The 24,717-nt window shown below is 33.7% G+C and overlaps 1 protein-coding gene across 2 annotated transcripts; it reads left to right on the top strand.

Moving 5' to 3' along the window:
* Window positions 1-152: 152 nt before the first annotated feature.
* LOC100795917 (proteasome adapter and scaffold protein ECM29) lies at window positions 153-24,649 on the top strand. 2 transcript variants are annotated; one of them, XM_006595715.4, is made up of 35 exons: window positions 154-478; window positions 1,014-1,181; window positions 1,421-1,510; window positions 2,030-2,166; window positions 2,589-2,679; window positions 3,388-3,470; window positions 3,596-3,702; window positions 4,649-4,801; window positions 5,711-5,775; window positions 7,003-7,090; window positions 7,175-7,253; window positions 8,471-8,579; window positions 10,148-10,207; window positions 11,360-11,478; window positions 12,250-12,619; window positions 12,686-12,861; window positions 12,963-13,032; window positions 13,353-13,500; window positions 13,600-13,769; window positions 14,096-14,446; window positions 15,035-15,202; window positions 15,332-15,625; window positions 16,244-16,420; window positions 17,195-17,458; window positions 18,501-18,599; window positions 18,693-18,877; window positions 19,223-19,558; window positions 20,896-21,049; window positions 21,166-21,276; window positions 21,419-21,586; window positions 22,186-22,309; window positions 22,869-23,027; window positions 23,113-23,225; window positions 23,305-23,364; window positions 24,246-24,649. In XM_006595715.4, the coding sequence occupies exons 1-35, from the start codon at window positions 299-301 to the stop codon at window positions 24,426-24,428; spliced, it is 5,409 nt and encodes a 1,802-aa protein (XP_006595778.3). In that variant the 5' UTR covers window positions 154-298; the 3' UTR covers window positions 24,429-24,649. The 2 variants fall into 2 exon arrangements, with proteins under 2 accessions (XP_025981228.2, XP_006595778.3); XM_026125443.2 differs by having other exon boundaries at window positions 153-478; window positions 18,501-18,877.
* Window positions 24,650-24,717: the final 68 nt, after the last annotated feature.

The following is a 24,717-nucleotide window of genomic DNA, read 5'->3' as shown; positions in this document are numbered from 1 at the left end:
AATCTAAACAAATTGATGGCATATAAATCATTAGTGCTTTTGAGAGATTTTTTATTAAAAAAATAGTTTTTTTTTTTTGGGTAGAGAAGGTCTCAATATCACTTGTAATCTTGTATTGAGATTGGCTAAGTTGGAATTCTGTCCTGAATTGGGCCTAGGCGTGACTTGAAGAAGAGGTAGAGAATAGAGACTAGTCCTAGTCCAAAGCAGTCGTAGAGCGCAAGTAGCCACTATTCCTAATTCATATTTAAGAGTTTTGAGTTTGGTGGTGAAGAGAGGTATCACAGAGAAAATAAAAATGGCGGAATCATCGTCATCGTCGTTGGCGAAGTCCGACTCGGAGGTAGAAGAAATGCTGGATCGGATGCTGACTCGTTTGGCTCTCTGCGACGATTCCAAGCTGGAGCCGCTGCTCTCCAAGCTTCTCCCTCTCTGCATCTCCTCCCTCTCCTCGCAATCCGTCGCCGTTCGCAACAAGGTCATCTACCTCACCTTCCGTTTCCGAATCAAATTCTCAATGCGTAAATTCGTCGTGTTTTGGTTATGCATATGTAATTGGTTACATGAAAATTGAAAATATCTCTTATCTGCTGTTGCGGTTGCTGTGTGAATCGGTTGAAACTGTCGCTGTTTAGTGAAATTAATTTTGCTTTTGCATAGTAAGATTGTGTTGCGCTTCTAATAATAATAACGAAGAGTTTGCCTGCATGTACTCTTTGATGCAAATTTATCATCAAACTGTGCGAATGCGGAAATTCGTTGTGTTTTGATGCAAACATTATTGGCCAGACGAAATAACTCCTTTCTGTTGTTGTGGTTGCTTAATGAACCGATAGAAACTATTGCTGTTTAGTGTTTACTGAGTAACTTTGGTTTGGCATAGTAAGATTGTGTTACACTTGAGTTTGCGTACATGTACAACTGTTTTGCACGGTCTATTTCATCCTCTTTGATGTAATTTTGTGAAGCGATTTGGCAAATTTTTCATGATTGTTGACTTGTGTTTCTGACAGGTGCTTGAGATTTTGAGTCACGTGAACAAGAGAGTGAAGCTCCAGCCTCAAATTGGTCTACCTTTGTCTGACTTGTGGAAATTGTATTCGGAATCTGCTGCTGTCCCTATCATAAGGAATTTCTGCATTGTGTATATAGAGATGGCTTTTCAGCGTGTTAATGCAAAGGTCTCTTCTCGTTCTTTATATCTTAGTGCCTGTTTGTTATTATTATTTTGTGGCTTTAAAGTCAATTTTGATGCTGATAATTCTTTTCTCAGCAGTTGGCTAAATTTTCAAAAGTAAATTAGGTTTCGTTGTCGGATAAATAGATAAATCGATTGGTTTGGGACTCTTTGAAGAAATTTGTTTTCTGCTATTGAATGCTTATTGTAGAGACTATCTGATGCACCATGCATTTTGAATAGGAAAAGGAAGATCTGGCACCTGATCTCTTGGTGAACATCTCAAAACTTCCACTTCAACACCAGGAAATTATCCTTAGAATCATTGTTAAGGTATCAACATACACTATTTAACTTTGACCAAATCTTCCATTGTCACTGTTATAACTTAAAAGTACAGTCATAGAAGACTTTTCATTGATCATTTTCAGCATTGGTACACGGTTTTTGAGTTGGTAATATTAATTGTTCAGTGCATTGGGACCCTTTTTCTCCTTATTCTAGCCAAGTAAGGCTTCAGTTTTGGAGATATTTCTTTCAAGTGAATTGGGAAGGATATAAAATGGAAAAATTAGTGGGAAGTTCTAAGTTTTTTTGCTTGGGAATTGAAAAAAAAAGATTTTTTGAATGGAAGAAGGGTCCACTACTAACACTAAGAGCACTTGGATTTCTTGAATCCATGGGCTTCTGTCCAGCATCCTTTTTTAAAAGGAAATTTCTTGGTCTATTTTCATTGTGTATATCTTAGTTGTTCTTTTGTTTTTCCTTTCACTATCCTATTGAATAGCAAAGATCACCCTCAGTTATAAATCTTCAGGATATGACTACTTATGGATTTCTGCTTCCTTCTAGGTAATTGGTGAGTGCCACTCTGGTCAAATTGGTGATGAAGTTTCTGCAAAGTATGGAAAAGTGAACAATTCTCAAGATAGGGAGCTGTTTATTGAGTTTTGTCTTCATACAATATTGTACCAGCGGGTCTCTCAAAAGTATGGAACAGGATTTATGCTAAACGGAGCTTATGATATTTTAATTTGTTCTAACATAGTTAGTCTGTTAAATTCCTATTTCACTCAAATGGCAGTTTGATAGAGTATATAGTATGTGCCTCTGTTTATGCGCATGTTCCTGTTACTAGTTGCTCTTCATTGTAAATTGCAATCTAGAATGTTCGTAAGTCAGTTAATCTGTTAGGGTTCTGGTGGAATGTTAATTGGTAGTTGCTGTAACTGTCAGTGAGTTAGAAGTTTGTTGAACAATGTTAAATATTGCATACATGAATCAGAATACTCTGAATCCGTATGTAAGATAAGAATAGAAAAGTGAAAACTCAGTTTTATTTTCACAAAGATTTTATCTCAGATTGTCTCTCTCTCTTTAGAACTCTATTATAGATTTTGTTCTGTTGCAGTGGTGGATTCCCTCCTGGGCTTTCAGTAGCTCAAGTCAATCGTGTTACGGGGAAACAACAATTGCAAAGTAATGAAATTTTACTAAGAAAGGTAAGTTAATCATGTAATGGTTTTAATATTATCTTGCCATGCGAAGGTCGAATAATATATATTGTTGATGTTGTTTCTTTAGTTCTAAAAACTGATAACTCCCTCTACTACTGCTATCTATTTTCTTTCACATTTCTTCTCTTGTCAGAAGAAACACTTTCTAATTCAAGAATCCCTCATCTCAATATGATATGCTATTTACTTTTTTCCCATAGAATTTGAAGATTGATAGAAAAAAGAAAATGCAGGAAGAGAAATAAAATATTCAGAGAGAATTAGAACCTGATATTATTGTGTTGTTCTGACTATACGGTTATATGGTATTTATATACAAGTCATAATACTAGATGGTTGTAATACAAATAAATGACAGCTGGAGCTAACTTTCATAACGGACATGCTAAGCTAGTATAGTTGTTTTGATAACCAACCAGGCAACCATTAATTACTGCAACCGACAGAGACTAGAGATCAACTATTTTACTCTGACCCGTAACCGACAGAGACTAGAGATTAACTATTCTATTCTGACCCATATGACCTTTCCAAATTTTCATTTGAATACACTAGTTAACATGTCAGTATTTCCATGTTTAAATGCATACAATCATGTCTGATTTCCATGTTTGAACACATACAATCATGTCCAATCTTGCATTTACTCAGAAAGCTACTTAATCTGTCTTATTTTGTTCTTTGTTGGTGCAGTTGGGTATTTTGAATGTCATTCAAGCTATGGAGCTTGCTCCTGAGCTTGTTTATCCTTTATATATTGCTGCCTCTGTAGATTGGTATGGTTTAGTTCCCGTGTTGCTCAAATCATTTTTAACACTTTCTTATTAACTTACTGATTTTATAACTTTTTGGTGTTTCATCTGTGGATGATCACATCTGTTGCTTGATCAATTAACTAAAGTGAAGAGCCTGTTATTAAGAGAGGCGAGGAGCTTCTAAAGAAGAAGGCCAATGGTGCTAATTTAGATGATTTAAATCTGATCAACAGACTATTTTTGCTATTTAATGGTATGTTATTAATGATTTTGTTAACATATACAGAAATGTGTTTTTGCCAATTGATTTTTTCTTAATTTTGTTCATGATCATATGCAAATATGTGAAAGTTTTACCTGAATCTTAGATTTGAGCCTGCATGATTCTTACATAAATTAACTTTTAATATTTGTGTGCTCAAGAGTATAATTGATTCAAATGAGGTTGTTCCTAACTTCCTACTATTTTTCACATTTCAATTAATTAATGTCATGTGTCTTCTGGGCAACTTTTTGTGCTCATCCTTCATGTTTGAAGTTTGAACTGTGCCCTCTCGGTGATCTTCAATGCTCTATTACTTGCTGCTCCCATTTTTCATAAGAAAGGCTAAAGGGCCTATGCATTGTTTATGCTCTTGCATGAAGGTGTAAAATATATAAGACTGTTCTAATTCTTTGTTGTCCACCTAACAACTTAAGCTATTAGGAGAGTTGGTATTTAACATACACTATATGAGGAGTCACATCACTTTCAATCCTCTTTTTGTGTGCTAACAAGTCTTTCTGAAAATGTGGAGAGATAAAATGGGACAAAAGGTAACTGCTTTTGTTCATGGTTATGATTTTTTAAAATTATCTAGAGATTGTACTCCACTACATTTGTTTCCTATTTTTTAATCTACTATGCAAATAATAAATCTAGAGGATGACATCATTATGATTTTTATGGTATTAGTGGTTTTTTTCTCCCAGGTCATAGCCTATTGTGGTGTGTTTATGTTTTTGATAGCAATACTAGACATTTAGTGTTTTTTTTATGTCCATTTTGCGTGACTTTCATTTTCTATTTTCAGAGATCTCTTGCTATATCTTGAAAGTGTATTCAGTTTTCTGCCCTATTATGTCTAAAACCCAATTTGACTTTTATATATTTCTCTGTTTTCTCTTCAATATTTATACATTATTGACGTTGAATGTAGGTACTGTTGGAGTTGAACATGTTGATTCAGAATCAAGAGTTAGTCCCGGGAGTCCTGCTTTAAAGGCAAAATTAATGTCTATATTCTGCAGATCTATTGCAGCAGCGAACAATTTCCCATCCACCTTGCAGTGCATTTTTGGTTGCATTTATGGTAGTATAATATTCTTTTATTTAATGATTTTGAGCTTATATTTTCTGATATTTTTTCACCCTCTTCAAAAGTCAAAACTTGTAGGCCATTTTGTTGCTTAAGAATTGGCCAATGTAGTTAAGATTTTATATTCATCCATGACACGTGCACTATAGTTATGGGACTTGTCCATTTGTATTAACAATTTCATGGCTTGGCCTACTGTGTCTATGATTTTTGTATATGATATATAATCTTACAACTTGTATTACTTTATAGTTTTATTTGAGGTTGTTTGATTTTTTTTTTTTTCTATTTTTGTTAGTTTGTGGAAATAGACTCTATTACCAGAAAGGAGAAGATAATCAAGATATAGAAAACGAGAATGGGCAAACCCTTAAAGATAGAAATAAAAAAAGTGATGAGATAATATTTCTTTTGTGATAATATTTTTTCTTTGATTTAAACAATCTATTCAATGATCCTGTGCAAACATAAATCATAAATCATGCTAATGAAGCCCCCAATTTCTCTAATCTTCAACAATGGTATACCCTTAACTAAATCATGGAATGAACACTGAAGGAGAAAATGGATTATAAGTTATAACTTTGTACCAATTATAGACGATGCAATCTTCCTTTGTAAATTCTAATAACAAATAGGCATTTTATTTTATTGCTTATAATGCTTCTTTCATAGTAACAAAGTTTCTTCTCTTTCATATAGGTTTAGAAATTGCAATTTTCCTTTGTTCTAAACAAAGTTCTTATTTCATTATCAAAATATCAAAATATGAGACACACACGAACATGTGTGGATCAATAATTGGGTTGTCTGTGCAGGTTTTATTTTGCTGTCTTTTTTTCTACTGTTCTATTTTGTTTTTCAGTTTTTATCTTTGATTTGTCATATTCTTGAATTTAATAGGGAACGGTACCACATCAAGGTTGAAGCAATTAGGAATGGAATTCACTGTTTGGGTATTTAAGCATGTAAGTGCAATATTTCTTGGCGTTTGTTTTTTGTCATAAATTTTACCCATAGAATAAAAGTCTCTTGGCCTAGTAATTGTTTAGAAACTAGAAACTATGGTTTCAACACAGGACATGGATATATCACACTGGCATAGGGATATAACATTTTAAAATCATAGAACATGCTACGGTTATGTAATGCAAAGTATAAAATTTATGTAAAATTAACATAAAATGATCCAAATCTTAAATCAAAAAAGAGAATTGATGTTTTGAAAATAAGCATGCATAATTGTAGAAGTCATTGTAGGTATAATAAAATGATACAATTTATCTAATAACTATGGTATTTTCATCTTTATTAGTGTGAGAGTTTAAAAAATAAAAGAAAAAGTTGTACAAATATGTGTCTGACACAACACATGGACATTAATATTGTTTTGAAGTGTTTGTCCTTCCTTCTTTAAAAATGATTCAGTTTCAATGAATATAAAGTCTACTAAAAGATAATTTTTTTAGAAGTGGTTCAGTTGAAAATGCTGCTTGAAATTTGCAATGAACTATTGGCTCAATTATGTATGTAGTTATATATACACATTGTGGGTTAAATTTTTATGGTTTCATACCAGAGGTAAAATGGATAATGTTGCTAGACATAAAAACCATTTATATGCTTTCGCCCAACAGTTTAAACTTTTTGGGATTGTTGATTCGTGCCTTGGTATTGGAGCTCCTATGACCTTGTGGTCTAGAGTTCAAGCCTTGTTGTCCCTGTTCTTCTAAATTAAAGTTAAATTTTAGCATAGGGTAGAGCAGGTGCGCTGTTCATGTTTTAAGCCCAAGGCTCTTGCATTAGGTGGGATTTGAGATTGTTGGTTCATGACCTATATATTCTTGTTAAAATATTGTAAATGAACTTTTTTTTTTTAAAGGCATATTTGTACATGAATGTTAACTTCACCAAGATATAAAAGGTCTTATCCTAACTTTAAATCTTTGTTTTTCTTTTGATTGAATTATTTTGTTTAAGAATGCCACCTCTATGTGATTAATTGACTTAAAGATCAACTACCACATATACCTAGTAAGAGTGTAAGATGCATTGCAAATGATGTCATGTCCTCCTTTGTCTCGTATTATGATACTTTGGAAGTTGCACATTTTACTATGATTTTTTGTTTTTTACTGAAGTAGTATAACTTATTGTTTCCTCAGCATCTTTAATATCTGTAACTGGAAGTGCAGGCAAAAATTGATCAGCTTAAGTTAATGGGTCCTGTTATTTTGAGTGGAATTATGAAATCCCTCGACAACCATCCAAGTTCAGAAGCAGGTTTGCTAAAGACTTGAAAGTTCTTTTTAATGTTATTTGAATAAAATTAGTTTATTTCACATTTAATTTTAAGTATTGACTCAGATGCCAGTGCTCGGGAGGTCAAAACTTATGCATTTCAGGCAATTGGATTAATTGCACAGCGCATGCCTCTCCTCTTCAGGTTCCAATCTCTTTATTTCTCATGGGACCAAAAATATGTTTTAAAGTGCTGAATGGTGCAGAACACTTGAAATAAAGTAATGAACAATTTATAATATATTTTTAGGAAGGTTAACAATGTGGCTGATAGTCCTTGTGCCTTCAAAGGAGATTGGCAATTGTGCCATTTAATGTACTAAAATAAAACATGAAAAACAAGTTTAGCCAAAAAAAACTATTTTCTTGTTTTCTTTGTCAAACTTACCTTCAACAGTGTTCTATTGATTGAGTCACATACCAAGCCTACACTACTTTGAGAACTGAAGAAAATATACAAATTACTTTACAAGAGAAGAGGAAAACATGTAAAATTGAAAGAATGATTCAAACTAAACTGTGAACCCCATTTTGCGGGAATGTAGAATAATGGGTATTAGGAAGAAATTAAAACACTGAATTTCGATAGAGAAAATACAAAGAGTGAAAGAGAAGAGTTTGGGTGATATATTGTAGGGGAAGCTTTTCTCAGATGAAACAAAAGAAGAAAGAAGAAGCTTTCTAGAGAAAGTGAGTTGGAATTTGATGGAGTGTAAAAATGTGTGGGATGTGAAAGCAACTTCTCCCTGTTAGCTCATTGGATTTTAAATAAAAGCATTGGGTAAATGCTTAAAGTTTTAGGAAAAATTATAATGGTTGAGGGGTGTAGTTATCCATCCAGTTTGGTAACTTAGTTCCTCCATAGCTTGTTATTTCATTCTTTCAATTTATGTTTCAAAATCTAACTATTCATAAGTTATCATTAGATCTTTCTGTAATGCAATTGTGAACTCTCTTGTTTGAACAGTGATACACATACACTATAGAATTAATAATTCTCACTGTTGTAGACTTGTAGGCGTCAAAAGGCTCTTTCTCCTGATCTGTGTGTATTACATTATGAGATAGAGTTGTCTTCTTTGTTTCCTTGGGACTGTCTGTAAATGTTTTCTTTAGAGATGTTTCTTCTATGGTTTCAAAAATGGATTGGATAGCTCTCTAGTTAATTCTTTTTTTATCCCTTTTAAATTTGCATTGTTTTAGGGTGGTTTGCTATTGCTTTTTATTTTATTTTATTTCATGTATTTCCCTTTTTTCAGGTAACAAATAATTCTTTTTAATAAAAGAGAATTTCTTTTCATGAGTTAGGTCCTTTGAGTTCTATTAAGTAGTTACTAATTTAGCTGCTCCCTGTTCTTCCAGGGAAAAGATTGACATTGCTGCCCGTCTTTTTCATGCCTTGAAAGATGAATCCCAGTCTCTTCGATTTGTTGTTCAAGAGGCAACTATATCTCTTGCTTCAGCATACAAAGTACGTACCTCTTTCTGCTACTTGTGTAAATCTATTTTTCATTACTATTCTCAGTCATGGAAAATGTATTGAGTATATGACTATCTGATGTGAAAGTGAAACTAGTTTGTCAAGTTTAGTCACACAGTTATGTTTACGTCACTTGCATATACAAGATACATCATATCGTGACATATAGATATTTTGACAAGTAAAAAGTATACAATTGCTTCCCCTATTTTCCATGCCTCAAAATTATACCCTCCATTTTCATGAAATTCAAAGATGTAAGGAAAGTAAATTGAGATGCATTGCTCATTGTACATGTTTATTTTATTTAGTACGAGACAGTGAGTCAGTGAATGAGTGTTTTCGTATTTTGTTTCACTTCGTTGCGTGCCCTAACAGCAGAAGCAAACCTTGACATTTCCTTCTTCGGCGATAAACAGCCCACGGCGGTTAGCAAACCTTGCTTCGATTCCTCAACTCCAAACTAGGGACAATGTCATCAGACTCAAACATGGTCGATCCCGCATGCCCCATCCCTAATCTTCCCAACCAATCCGCTACCACCATTGACGACAAGAATCAGAAGGTTGGCAAGTTTGAAGGCTACATAGTTCAAAGACTTGCTGACGGTTCCATCTTCAGATCTCCCAACATGCTGCTGTTTGTTTCTTTTCTTTCTTTGTTTCTTTCAATACCAGTTGTCAGTTGACTCCATCCATGGAAATTCCTTACACTGATGGAATACAATGCAGTCGATGCAAATTCTGTTTATTTATTTTCCGATTTGTGACTGTTCTGTGAATCTGTGACTGTCTCTTTCATTTCCCCAATTTTCTAATTTAATGTTTTCTGATGGGGTAACCTGAGAACTGATTTGGTTTGTGACCCGAAGTTAGCCATGTCGGATCAATTCAGGTTGGGACTGGAAAATGGTAACAATCTGAACTGACTTGACCTGAAATCCTTGAAGCAATTCAGTTTTGGTTCGAGAAGACAAAACCTAAACCAAATTGACTCATGATCACCCCTAGTTTTAGGCATTGTTTTTGCTTTTAGTTTTGATCTGAATGGATTCCTTGTCCTTATAATTGTTTTCTTTCCTTCTAACAGAGTCTTCTTTAGCCAAATATAATTAAATAATACTAACAATAATCATTTCAACATATTGATATTTCCCTATTGTCTCTTGCACTAGTTCAAGGAGGTATGAAACATATTACTTGAAAAAATTATGTCATTTATTCAAATTAGGAAAGCTATATAGTAAATTTATGGTTGCATTGGTGTGATGTTGGTTGAGTTGAATTCTTTTATTTCATAAAATTAGAGGGTAGAAACACAATTTTCTTGAGACTCCTTTTATTTTAAGGGCTATATCTTTTAACTCTTTCACCAACTTCATGTCATAACTTTGAAATTCTCTCAAACTTTAGGACTTTAGGTGGTTAAAAATAATAGTGACTCTGTTTGCAAACTTCAGATCATGCTCTTTTTTGGACTTTTGGTTGATTTAGGATTTGACCCTCTTTTCTATTGCACATTTTTTATTGACTGAAGTACTTAACTGTCTTGTGTATCAGGGAGCCCCATTAGCCGTGTTACAAGATTTGGAGATGCTTCTGCTAAAGAATTCTCAAGTGGTATGACAAAACATGTTGACTTTCCCCTCATATCTAGGAGACTGTATGCAGATATATTACCTTGCCAAGCAAGTTCATGGCATAGTTGTATTCGATTTTGTTCCTGTTATGTTGGAAGTTACTTAGTTACATAAATAACAAGCCTATTCCACTTTCCAAGTTGCCTAGATTTATTGTAACTTAGAGAACGAAGTTAGAATTATTAGCCTAATTATTCTTTGTTGTAAATTGCTTCTTCTATTTATTTTTCCTATGTATTATTCTGTATCTGTATATATATCCCTAGGCTGAGTGTGTATGCCCATCAAGCAATTTTACTCAGATTTTCTTACTTAATATGAGACAGCTTCTACAAATTGACTATTGACTTATGCATAAACTAATTTTAGCTTATGAAGAAGCTCATTTCATTTTTCTTCTCTTAGAAGTGCTTTTGGAGAAGTTTATGGAAACATGCCCTTTAAGAAGCTAGAAAAACTTGAATAAACTGAGGGAGAGAAAGGAGAGAAAAGAGAGAAAACTGTAGAACAGTGAAGCTGATTTTTATTGATCTGAAAAGATAGTTACAGTGAGTTACATACAGAGGTATATATAGACCTCTGTTCTGTTATCCTAACAGAAAACAGATTCTAACAGACTCTAACACTAACTTATTCTAACTAACTCTAACAGAAACTAACAGAATATAGCATTGTATCCTAATGAGGTGCAGTTAGTCACAGCTAACTGCCCTTACCATCATACTACATCTGTTTATCACTAGATGGGTGCTGTTAGCAAAAGCTAACAGCCCTTACAATTAGTTTACAGAACTGTTTTCACAGTTGTACAATAACATACTCCAATATACAGGATGCCAAATGAACTCAATAGAAGATTCTTGCATTTCTCTCCTACCAAATACACCAAAGAACTGCTGCCTCAGAACACCTCATAGCTTTTTGGCATCTTTGCTATAACCAAATCTTCTGAAATTGTTACTATTATAATTATTTTATTGCGATTTTTAGCTTTATTTTGTTATTTTTTCCCCCTCCAAACAATTGATTTTCCTTTTATTTCTTATTTCCCTGTAGTAATATCCTTTTTTTATCTAATTTAAATTTAAAGGACATATGGTTTGAATAGTAACATGCTGCATGGTGATGACAGGAGGAAAGTGAAGTACGATTTTGTGCTGTAAGATGGGCAACATCTTTGTTTGATCTTCAACATTGTCCAAGTCGTTTTATTTGTATGCTTGGAGCATCAGATGCTAAATTAGATATCAGGTATTTTACAAATTCCTTTAGCAATGAACTGACATGCTATGATGAGTTAAAGCATGTAGTCTTCTTAAAGGGATTTCTCTTACAGATATTTTGAGCAAATGTGTAGCTTTGCTTGGTGTTTTTCTTTGTTTTTTGTGTTTTCCTTTTTCTTTGGAAAAGATCCCTTATCCTCCCAACTGATTTTCTTATTTTATCAACAAAAGAGGAAAAAAAAAGCTCTCCAGGTCTATTTAGTATGCATGCCCTTCATTAAAAGCTTTTGGATAATTTTCCAAAATTGTTTTCCAAAGGAGGTGCAATTAGATAATGAACCCTTTATTACATATTTCTTTCAATATTGCTTCAAATAACTGTTTGAGCCTCTTGTCAAATCAAATGTCATAATTTCTATAAAGCATGTACAGAACATCATAATATGCACATTAAAACGTATGTGGCATGCATAGTTCTAGTTTTTAAAGACTATTTTGTCTTGTAAATGTGTTAAATTTTAATAACCATCTTTCTTGAATTTGTCATGTCCTCAGATGGTATGGCTTTTTTAATAATCAGAGACTGATTCATGTAATGTGTTTTTTGTTGCTATAAATAGTTACTTTTGTTCCATGTTGATGATTTTTGAACTTTTTTTTTTGAGTTATAACATATAAAAACTGAGTTGTAATTTTAGCTTTATAATTTATTTAGGTTTCTTTTGTAATTAAGTGTTGATGTTTTTATAACTTGAAGTCTTATAAATCATATTAGGTTTTGTTTTCTGGTTTGAAACAGAGAAATGGCACTTGAAGGTCTTTGTCTTCTTAAAAGTGGAAGTGAAATTGTTGGTCTTAAGTATCCCAAACTGGGTATGATGCTGGATTACATTCTTCGGCAACAGCCAAAGTTGTTGGAGTCCAGTGAAACTAGAGAACAGAACCTTCTTTTTCCTTCAAATACATATGTGGCCATGATTAAATTTTTATTGAAGTGCTTTGAGTCTGAGTTGGAGCAGAACAAATCCTTAGAAGGATCATCTGAATTTATTTCATCAGTGAAGACATTCTGTTTGGTTCTCGAGCATTCTATGTCATTTGAAGGCTCTGTTGAGTTGCATGCCAATGCTTCCAAGGCATTGCTTATAATTGGATCACATATGCCAGAGGTCAGTTGTAAGAGTTCTTTGATTACTTTCATGATTGTGTTCCTTCTGACACATATATTGTTATAGGTGGTAGCATCACATTTTGCCCTAAAAGTTTCATGGCTTAAGCAACTATTAAGTCATGTGGATTGGGACACTCGTGAATCCATTGCACGCATACTTGGTATTGTGTCTTCTGCTCTTCCCATCCCTGATGTTATGTCTGAATTGACTTCCTTATTCAGCCAATCACACAAATCAAGGTTTGTATACTGGTGGAACTGTAATTTCTTAGGTCAGTTTATGAGAATTTCCGCTTTTTACCTGTTTTATATATGCTCGTGTTGAATTAATTTATTGATAGGTTTGAGACTCAGCATGGAGCTCTTTGTGCAATAGGATATGTAACTGCAAATTATTTGTCTACAACACCTGTAAGTATACTTTTACTGCATTTTTTAAATTAGTAAATGGATTAGAACACTATAAAGTATAAACAAGCTTTAGCTGGGATCAAGAGGCTTTAGGATTTTATACTTTTATGGTTTTACACACCTTTTGCATAAAATGCTAGTTTTATCAGTCTGACCTTTGAGTCATGTGTAATTGTGGTTTGTGATTTTGATCTTTGAGCAAATGCCTTTTCTGAAATATACTTTGATCAGATGAAACTGGAATCTTAATTGTTTGGTATAATCATGTCATTGCTTCTATAAATATGTTTGAATTTTGTGTATATAAATGATCTTCGCAGATGCCAGAAATATTTCTCCAGGATACACTTAGATGCCTGGTTGATGTGGTTAATTCTGAAACTTCTGCACTGGCTGCTGCTGCAATGCAAGCACTAGGTCATATTGGACTACGTATTTCATTACCTCCACTTGATGATTCTAATTCAGGTAAACTCAAGTCTAATAAGCTGATGTAGTTGTATGGATTTGGACCTAGAATTGAGCTATTTGTTGAGCTATTATAAAGGTGTCTGATTAATTCTGCAGATGGAATTCTGATAATGTTATCTGATAAATTGAGCAAGCTTCTCTCGGGTGATGACATTAAAGCAATACAGAAGATTGTTATATCTATTGGACATATATGTGTAAAAGAAACATCGTCTACTGAGCTAGATATGGCCCTAAATTTGATTTTCAGTCTCTGTCGATCTAAGGTAATTCAGCTTCTCCCTCATCTTTTATATGATTTGCTTATTAGCAGTGTGACTCATGTTGGATTGATGTTTACTTTGATGTTCTTTTGTGTTTTGTCTCCTGTTTCAATTTTTTGCTCCAACTTTTTTTTTTTCCTTCTTTGCTTTTTATGTTGTGGAAAAGCTAGATTTTGGTTTTTGGGATGCCTTGATCTTGATTAAAAAGAGTTTGAAGTTTTTTTTTTTTTTCGTTTTCTTTTTGGCTAAAATGTCCATTAATGTTAATCTTTTTTCATTATAAGTTGCAGCGACTAAAAATTGTCACATTTATCTAACTGAAATTTCAGGTTGAGGATATTCTCTTCGCTGCTGGGGAGGCCCTTTCTTTTTTGTGGGGTGGTGTTCCTTTCAATGCTGACATAATTCTGAAAACTAACTATACTTCGCTGTCAATGGCTTCAAATTTTTTGATGGGAGATTTGACCTCTTCAGTATCTAAGCAGAGTACTAATGAACAAAGTGAATATAGTGGAGATTATCATGCTGCTGTGAGAGATGCAATTACCAAAAAGCTCTTTGATGTTCTTTTGTATAGTAGCAGGAAAGAAGAGAGATGTGCTGGAACTGTTTGGCTAGTATCACTTATAAAGTACTGCAGCAATCATCCTACTATTCAGCAAATGCTTCCAGAAATTCAGGTTTTGCATTAAGAAAACAACTTTGGCTTTGTTTAAACTTGTTGAATATTGTTAAAGGTGTTCGTATGAGTCCTTTCTGAATTTTATTATGATGGTGGGAGTGTGTGTTTATCTGGATTTCAGTTTATAACCTTTGGTGCCCAAGCAGGAGTGCTTGGTCAAGGTTGTTTGCTGGGCTGAGGTTCTTCCATGTTAATATTCTAAATTGTTGTTGTAATTGATATGATGGAGCTTTTCTTGTTGTGAAACCACAAAATTTGTCTTGTAACCTGGTTACCTGGGTATTCTTATAATTTATTTTGGGTTAATGGTGTTTTTAGTCTCAGAAAAATGGTCACCTTTGGTTTAATTCCCAACTTTTAAAACCATAAGTTTTTGTCTCTATATTTTTTTAAATACCCAAACTTTAGTTAGGGAATGAAAACTTATGGTTTTAAAAGTTGGGGACTAAAACCAAAGATGTCAATTTTTCAGGGAACAGAAACACCATTGACCCATTTGTTTTATATGATGTTCTTGACACTATCTATTTTGTAGCAGAATCCTGTAACTTGAAATATTTGATTTACAATTATCATGTAAATGCAGGAAGCTTTTTCTCACCTTCTTGGTGAGCAAAATGAACTCACACAAGAGTTGGCTTCTCAGGGCATGAGTATTGTGTATGACATTGGTGATGAATCTATGAAAAAGAATTTGGTGAATGCACTTGTAAATACCTTGACTGGGTCAGGGAAACGGAAAAGAGCCATCAAAGTAAGTTGTTAGTATAGTCGTATTATTTTAAAAAAATGTTTTTTGTGGGATAAGGCTTGATGGTTTATTATTATTTGCTCTCTTTAATTTTGTTGTTTAAAATTACATTCCTGAAGTTTTGTTGTGCAGCTTGTTGAAGACACTGAAGTATTTACGGATGGAGCTCTTGGGGAAAGTGCTAGTGGAGGGAAACTGAACACTTACAAGGAGTTGTGTAACTTAGCAAATGAGATGGGACAACCGGACTTAATTTATAAGTTCATGGATTTAGCAAACTATCAAGCTTCTCTGAATTCAAAGAGGGGTGCTGCTTTTGGCTTCTCTAAAATAGCAAAACAAGCAGGGGTTGTTCTTAAGCCATACTTACGTTCTTTAATTCCAAGGCTTGTACGCTACCAGTATGATCCTGACAAAAATGTGCAGGTAAGTGCCATCACTGCCAGAAAATCAGTGGTAGAGAATAACAGCTTCCCCTACCCCAAGTTTCTTTAACGGTTTAACCTTGCTTTGTTCCAATACAAAACAGAAAAGGAATGGATGCACTCAAGTACAATAGCATTTGCATTGCTTCTCCAGTTCTTTATGGGTTCAGTTGAAAGTCAAAACATTAAAAAATGAAACTTTATTATCTTTTGCTTCCCATTTTCATTTATAATCTGGTAAGCCTGGTATTGAATCTAATTCTTACCAATAGCATTTCCAGTTTAACCCAGAAAAACTTTTTACCCAGTTTTGATCTATGATAGAACATAATAGTATTATAGTACTATATAATTCATGCCGCTGTCAAATCTCAAACATCAAAATGTAGTATTGCCGCATAAAATTTGTGGTTTGGTTCTCTATTGTGTTCCATGGAAGATTTTTCTTTTTTAACTTTCAAAACAATAATGTGCAGTTTGTATTTTTTTTTTTGCCTTTTTCGATAAACAATTCCTCTTTCATTAGAAAGCAATGTTATGCATGATATCCTATGAGTATATGAATTCTTATTTTCAGACACTTATTTCATTTGATTATTGCATTTTTTTTTCTGTTTAGGATGCAATGATACATATATGGAAGTCACTTGTGGATGATTCAAAGAAAACCATCGATGAAAATTTAGATCTCATCATTGATGATTTACTAGTACAATGTGGATCCAGGCTTTGGCGGTCACGTGAGGCATCATGTCTTGCCCTTACAGACATTATTCAAGGACGAAAGTTTCATGAGGTCATTAACATTTCTTTTGTTTTTCTTGAGTATAAATAAGCATACTTAGAGTTGTCAATGATCAATTCTATTTTAGAAAAGAAATCCTCAAAATTATAGTAATTAACTAATTACATGTAGCAACAAAAACCCAAGTCACTGTTATGGTGAGGCACTATCTGTAAAAATTGGAGCAAAATTTTAGCATTATTATTGTTGTGGGTTTGTGATGTTTGTCAAAGGAGAAGAGTAGTGCCAGTTCTGGCCTTCTGTTTCTTCCTTTCCATTTTTGTTGAGAGTTGTTTACAGCTTTATGTCGGTGTCAAAATATGGTTTATAAGTTTATTTAGGGGGCTTTCAAGTGTTGATTTGAAGAGGGATTAGAGAGCTATTTATATTTGATGAACAATTCTGTTTGGTAGGTATTGTTTGATCTAGGAGGATTTTTGTTCTCGTTGTATTCCTTTTCTATGAAATTTCCTTTAAAGAAACCAGTTAGTCAATATTCCTCTTTTTAGTTGCAATCTAATTGTTGCTTATGCTTGAAACATTAAGCAGAGTCAGTTGTGTATCTTATGTGTGCTAATAAAATCTGATTTGCATAAAATGTATTTACAACAGAAAGACCATATAAGGCTGAAAGGAGAGTTAAAAAGTGAAAAAAAAAACTGGCAATGTTAATGATATACTAGAACCTGAGCACTTGTTGATTTTGATATATCTGGAGCTGTGGAGCATATCAGCATGTATTTATTCTTGTATGTGTGTTTTTGTATCATCTTGCACCACCCACAGGTTGGGAAGCATTTAAAGAGATTATGGTCTGGAACATTTCGTGTAATGGATGACATAAAGGAAACTGTTAGAATTTCTGGTGAAAAATTATGCCGTGCTGTAACTTCCTTGACAACAAGGCTCTGCGATGTCTCTCTAACTGATATGTCAGATGCGCACAAAGCAATGGATATTGTTTTGCCTTTTTTGCTTGCAGAAGGTATACTAAGTAAAGTTGATAGTGTTCGCAAGGCATCAATTGCAGTTGTTATGAAGCTTACAAAGGTTAGGAATGTCTTGCTAGGCCGTACCTTTTCAACTTGTGTCATACACTCATTTTCCTTTTGTTTTTCTCTTATCTTTCTGCCTCCGGATTGTAAATATTTGTGTATTCACATCTCAAGAGTTGTTTGTAGTTCAAATCTTATTGAACTTTGTAGGGATGTATATGTTTTCTTGGCTCTAGTGTTTTATTATCTTTCCTTTTGTTTGTTGTTTTTTATTATCATGGGATGTATATATTTTCTGTTAGGAGTAAAGGACCTTGTGAGCCTTGTTTCAAGGACAAGGGGCCTCCTTCTACACTAATGCATTCTGACTCAAATTCCTCTCCCTATTGCCTTATTGTTGCATCCTTATATAGGCTATTACATTCACGCATTACCACTAACAGAATTCAAATACAGCGAGCAAGTGGCACTACTAACAGCTAAGACCACTACTAACAAACTATGCCACTACTAACAAACTTTGGCATTTAGTGAAACTTAAAAGCACTACTAACAAACTGATATTCTTCTATCCCGCGTCACTAAGGTAAGCTGGTTTGCTTGTGTTCCTACTTCCTAATTCCTAACATTTTCTTTGTGCATTATTCCAATGATTTTTCAGGTGTGATTTTTTTCGACACTTAGAGAGATGGGAGGTCCATCACTTACTGATGTTTTGTTTTTTGGCACTATATTCTTTGTTTAATTGTTTAAGGAGTAAAGCTTATCCTATTCTCTTGTACTTATATTTTTCAAACTTCTTTCCCAAAAATAAAATAACTAATTAAAATACCAACTGTTTGTAGAATTTATTTCCTGGTAAGCATGATTAGCGCTAATCTGCAAATATAATACATTACAAAGTTTAAATAGCATTCACAGTTTTGGATGTGTTTGTTGTCTCTTTTTGTTATAGTTATTTAGTTTATACGTCATGAAATTTCTGGTTTGTCTTTGACTTTGTTTATCTGATTGAGATTAATGATTGATTATTATGGAAGTAAACTATAACTTATTGCTGTTATTCTGCTGTTAAATCTGAGTGTGTCTCCTTTTAGCATGCTGGAACTGCAATTCGTCCACATATGTCTGATTTAGTGTGCTGCATGCTTGAAAGTTTATCAAGCCTAGAAGATCAATCACTCAATTATGTCGAGGTTTGGTTGAATGATATATTCAATTCTTGCACAAATTCACCATTAATTCTTGTTTATTCATATGTTAACTTTTTATGTTTTTCTTTTTATCAGCTTCATGCGGCAAATGTTGGAATACAGTCAGAAAAGCTTGAAAGTTTGAGAATTTCCATAGCCAAAGGCTCTCCTATGTGGGAGACTTTGGATTCATGCATAAAAGTTGTTGATGCAGAATCATTGAACACATTGATCCCACGGCTTGCTCATTTAGTGCGATCTGGAGTGGGCCTTAACACTAGGTCTTTTATTAACTTATTATCACATTTCATGCATTTTCTTTTGCATTGTCTTCTTGCTTGAACTGTCTTGAGTCCTTTTGTTATTTCATTTTCCCTTGAAAATTTAAGGAGCTTATGTTGGTTCAAATAGGGCGAGTTTAGTAGAAAAAGCATGTAGGATTTGTGACGATCAATAGATGGTTGATGTTCACAGTGTTTTCTGTATTAATATATTGTCATCCTTATCATGCTGATGCTCCAGCTTTCTTGTTTTGATAAAAAAAATTACATTCCTTTGCTTTTCCTCTTCCTTCTTTTTGGGAATATTCTTCCCTATAATTAGTTATGCTTTCTGTGCTTGTGCAGGGTTGGTGTTGCCAATTTCATTACCTTGTTGCTTGAAAGTGTTGGTGTTGACATCAAGCCATATGCAAATATGTTGGTGAGATTGTTGTTTCCAGTTGTTAAGGAGGAAAGAAGTACTGCTGCAAAACGTGCCTTTGCAAGTGCCTGTGCAAAAGTCTTAAAGTATATACCAGCCTCTCAAGCACAAAAACTTATTGAAGATACTACAGCTTTGCATGCTGGTGACAAGAATTCTCAAATTGCATGTGCATTTCTCTTGAAGAGCTATTCATCCATGGCAGCAGATGTTGTTGGTGGATATCATGCTGTTATCATTCCAGTTGTTTTCCTTTCAAGGTCATGAACATTCTCATTTTTTCTAATGTCATTTATTATGTGGATATTTTATAAAAATCCAATATTTAGATATTATATCAAGCCAAAATCATAAATTTAAGCAGAAGCTTTTGCCATTGGCTGCCAGTCACTATCCTTTAGAATGATTTGTTTGTTGTTTATTAGAGTATTGTACAGAGAGTTGCAGTATTCAACTGCACTCTCAGTTAAATCAGTTAGTTAGGAATTAGTTAGGAGTTAGTTTTATGTTGAGTTAGCTAGTCATAACTATCTAAGCCTATAAATACTGAGTTGTAAGTTGTAACTCAAAGTTCAGTGGCCAATAATCATTTTCTCTTCTTTCTAAAGTTTCTCTTTTTCAAAATATCTTCTACTATGATCTGTTAGAACTCTTTTATTGTTCTTTGTGAACATTGGGTGATTCCTTTTACATTTAAGTAGATGTGGTCTTCTTGGAGTTCATTATGATGCTTATGTAACAACTTTATTTGTCTGTTATATTGTGGAATTTGGAGGATTTGTTTCGTTCTTTTGTTTTTCCTATAATTTCTCTTGTAACAATTCAAAAGATGCACTATTCTCTTTACTGTTGCATTCTCATCAGTTTCAGAAATTATTTCATGCTCCATTAAAATTTAAAAAGAAGAATCTTAAGAATGTATTTTGCAAATATCCAACTCTAGGTCACTTTAGAGGTTCTGAGTACCATTACCATGTTTAGTAATTACATTTTGCCGAAATAACATCTAATCTTGGTGACTACTGAGAAATTTATGTAATCACATTTTGCTATTTGGGTACTTCTGGTACCTTTCATTAATTTATATAATTTTTTGCTGACAAAAGAAAACATGTTTTTTTCCATTTAGTCTGGTTATAGTATCCTTTGCTTTAGTAAATTATTAGTATGGAGAACACCAAGTTCTTTCAGTTATTTTCATTGACCAACTCTTAAAGTTAGGTGGAGGGATGGGACTAGTTTTATATTTCTCACACATCCCCCTCATGTGAAAGATCTTTGGCTTAGTTCATGGAAAAAGCACAGGGCAAAGACATCTTGTCTCTATAATTATAATTTAATTCGAAGAATGTTCACATCAGCCTCAAGGACCCACACTTGCTAAAAGCTTAAGCTCTTAGGTGGGGGCCAATAATGGATTTTATATTTAATGGTGGAAAATTATGTATATTGTTTTAGGCATTTGATTCTGAATTTTAAAGGTACTTACTTAAGGTAAACTGTGTTTATTGAATGATGCTTGTATAACAAACTAAGAACTTCGTATTAAATAATGAAAGTATTTCTTATTTCACATGGACTAAAAAATGTCATGCAGATTTGAAGATGATAAAAATGTCTCCAGCCTATTTGAGGAACTATGGGAAGAATACACAAGTGGGGAACGAATCACTCTCCACTTGTACTTGGGAGAAATTGTTTCACTTATTTGTGAGGGCATGTCATCATCATCATGGGCAAGTAAAAGAAAAGTTAGTCTTGCCTTCTTTTCTTCATTTTATATTATTTTGATATAGCCTTATAGAAGCTCGGTGATTTCATGATTTGTGTATAAATGTTTGCTTATTTTCTGCTGTTTTGCGTGCAGTCTGCCGAGGCTATATGCAGGCTTAGTGAAGTTTTGGGTGAATCTCTTTCTTCTCACCATGAGGTTTTGCTTCAGTCTCTCATGAAGGAAATTCCTGGTCGCCTATGGGAGGTAAAGTAATGAATTTTGCTTTGGTTGAGAATAGTGCTACTTCAAGTTTTTTACATGTGGCAGGAAAAATTATTATGAAAAATCAATCATAGACAAATTGCTCAAGTTTCATGTACTTGTTTTTTCTTATTACATATGGCAGGGTAAAGAGATGCTATTGCTAGCAGTAGGTGCTCTATGTACATCCTGCCATAAAGCAATTTTGACTCAAGGTTCCTCATCTTCCATTGCCATTCTGAATTTGGTATCATCTGCATGCACCAGAAAGGGGAAAAAGTATCGTGAAGCAGCACTTTCCTCTCTCGAACAGGTTAGTAATTTATAGTGGGTGCTGGTTAGTAATTTTGGGAAAGTTTTCTCCCTTAGGGTAAGTATTCAATTGAAAACCAACTAGCATTCTTGCTTTTTTGAAAACCAACTCCATCTCCATTGTGACAGGTGAAGGATGTATGTTATTGTATGTTGTGTAATATGATAAATTTTTTTGACATCTAACTAACGTGATAATTCATTGTTAATGTTAATCAGTAATGAAATGAATTGATAATGGCCTATTTTTTGTAGAACTGTCTAGAGAAAAGAATGAGTCAATGTATGAAAGAAATTTGCCTGTACTAGAAATCGGCAAAAGTTATTTAGAATTGAGATATAAGACCCCTTCAGGTTTACTTTACCTCTTGTATAAGTAGCTTCGCAAGGTTGAGCCTGCTTGTACTGGTTGTTGAGAGTGTCATAAAAAATTCAAGCAAAAGATAAATTATAATAAAAAAGGGAGAAAAGTGGCAATTTAATCTATAACAAGTTATGGACCAAAAGTATTAGGAACTATCTAATTCTATAAGACTGCAGAATAGTAACGTCCCAAATAAGTATTGGACTCTAATGAGTTTATTTTTTTTATGTATCCAGGTTATAAAAGCCTTGGGGAATCCAGAGTTCTTTAATATGGTTTTTCCCTTGTTGTTTGATCTATGCAATTCAGAGCCCCTAAAGTCCGGGCAAGCACCTTTGGCCAGTGACGCTGCTGGATCAGGTTATGACAAATTCTGGATCTTATTTATATCTTGCAACAGTTTTTCTTCCTCATATGAGACTGTATGGCCACCAATGAAACATTTAATGCAGTTTTTGAGGTGAAGTTTCTCATGCTAAGGGCCCTGATATTGTTAAAATGTCCCACATTGGTTAGGAATATGGCTAGAAGCCAGAATTGAGCAATCCTCTCCCCTTAAATTAACTTTTGGGATTGAGTTAAACCTATTCCATTTCTAATAGATACTGTATGTAAGTAGTGTTGGAGAACAAGTTCCATCAATGAAAATAGGACACAAAGTGAAGCATTTTCTATGTGAACTTTTGAAAATAGAAAACAAATTGAAAATAGAAAACGTTTTCTCAAACCAAACATGACCTTAGTATCTAGGGACTTAATGAAATGGATGATTCTCCTTGTGTGTTACTATTCAATGGCTATTTCAAATAGCCAGCCACTTGAATAATTTGTTCTTTCCTTGTTACATTGATTCCTGTAGGAGCTGCTCAGTGCTACTGACTACAAGCATTTTGACATTCACTTTTTTTTTTTTTTGCAGAGTTGAACAGTGTTGAAGAGATTTCTGTTCCACATAACAAAATAGTTGACTGTTTAACCTCTTGTATCCATGTGGCACATATAAATGATATTCTTGAAAAGCAAAAGGGCTTAGCACACATGTATACAGCATTCTTGTTACCTGAACATAAATGGACTGGTATTCTTTATGGCTCATTTTTCATTTTTCAAAGTCCCTTCCTTTTTTTCTATTATTCTTAATTAAGAAAGCAATCTTTGTGCAGTCAAAACTACAGCCTTTGTATCCATCAGAGAACTTTGCTCAAGGCTTCAAAATGTTGTGAAGGACTCCCAGGGAAGTAACGAACTTGCTGGAGCAACTTCCTTTGTTCAGGAGGTAATGGAGGCTTACTTTCAGTTGGACTTCTAATAACTTCATTTCTTGAATGATCTAAAATCAACTTTATTTTCTTCAGATATTTCATTCTCTGTCACCAAAAATACTACATTGCATAAGCACAATAAAGATTGCCCAGGTACGTTGCTGTCTTGTTTTTTTTTTTTTATTGACAAATGTTAGTTATTAATTTTGTTACAATGTTAGTGGGAGGGATTTGAATTCACAACCTCTTCCTTCCCCCTGTTCTTTGCAAACACCAAACCAACCCTATAACTCCATATCACTGTCTTGTTTGGTTGAACATTATTCATCAGTTAGATTCTCCTGCCTTACATAAGTCAAAAACCCCGAAAGGTAATCAGCATTTGTTTGGTATTAATTTTTAAGTTTGTAAAATCCTATATCTGAACGCTAGGCACATTAGTTGACTTCAATAGACAACACAATTGATTATAATGCCATTAGTCAGAAATGCAATTTAAACCGGGAATCATGCATATTTTCATTGCATTCCTTTAAATATTTGTTAAACGTAATTTATGAAATGTTTACTGAAACATGTTCCAAAAATTTGTTCTGTTTGTATATGTACTAATATATTTGCCATCAGTTTGTATGCAAACGAGTGTCTTTCTTTTTCTCATATAGAACTTACAAGGTTGGAGTGGTCCAGACGGGCGAATAAAAGCCCAGTAATCTATTTTAGTTTCACCCAATCTTTAATACTAAATGCAACAAATACTAAGTGTTAAGAAATTACTACACACATTACATTTGGTTGCCATATCTAGCAAAAGTGGACTTGGGAATAAAACTGAAGCAAAATAAAATTTTTAGGGAATACTTTAAATTTCAAAATCTAACGAACAAAACTGACAGAAGTGCCAAAATTTAGGGACTGGACTTGCAAACTTTTTCTTTGCGTGTTCATCTTTAACAAGTGGTGATTCTTTCAGTAATCTAATTGGTTGCTGATAATTTTATTTCATATTCTGCATTTCTTGTGCCCAAAATCAGGTTCATGTTTCAGCTTCAGAATGTCTTCTGGAAGTCATGAACCTTGCCATGGACGTCCCTTCAGTTGGCACCATCAATGAAGGATTCAAGGACGAGCTGCTTCATCAGTACGAGATAGAGAAGAACGAAGGTGCAAAGTCAATATTAAAAAAGTGTGTCAACATTCTTCAAGACTGGAAATAGTAAATTGTACGAGCTATAGCTGTAACCCTCATTTATCAAATTTTGGGTAGATGAAGCATTTAATATGTATAGCTCGTGCTTGGTGTAGTAGGTCCACATATAGCGATGACAAGAAAACTACTAGTACCCTTAGGTGAAATCCGTTACGGATTGAATTTTTAACACGATGAGGGTGGATAGCAAGGTATCTATATTTTATGAATATTCATAATTTGAAATTACTTAAATGTCTTTCATTATATTTTATAATTATCTAGTTTTTTTTTTTTTACCTGATTCGTGTAAACAG

This window comes from Glycine max, chromosome 14, assembly GCF_000004515.6.
Source record: "Glycine max cultivar Williams 82 chromosome 14, Glycine_max_v4.0, whole genome shotgun sequence".
Taxonomy (NCBI): Eukaryota; Viridiplantae; Streptophyta; class Magnoliopsida; order Fabales; family Fabaceae; genus Glycine; species Glycine max.
Note: the sequence above shows the minus strand (reverse complement) of the source record. Positions and strands in the feature narration are given on the sequence as shown.

Excerpts from the sequence above, each read along its gene's own strand:
- LOC100795917 (XM_026125443.2), top strand. The coding sequence starts at position 299 with ATGGCGGAATCATCGTCATCGTCGTTGGCGAAGTCCGACTCGGAGGTA. Across the intron at positions 7,254-8,470 it reads CGCATGCCTCTCCTCTTCAG|GGAAAAGATTGACATTGCTG; the intron begins GTTCCAATCTCT and ends CTGTTCTTCCAG. Across the intron at positions 23,365-24,245 it reads GCACAATAAAGATTGCCCAG|GTTCATGTTTCAGCTTCAGA; the intron begins GTACGTTGCTGT and ends GCCCAAAATCAG.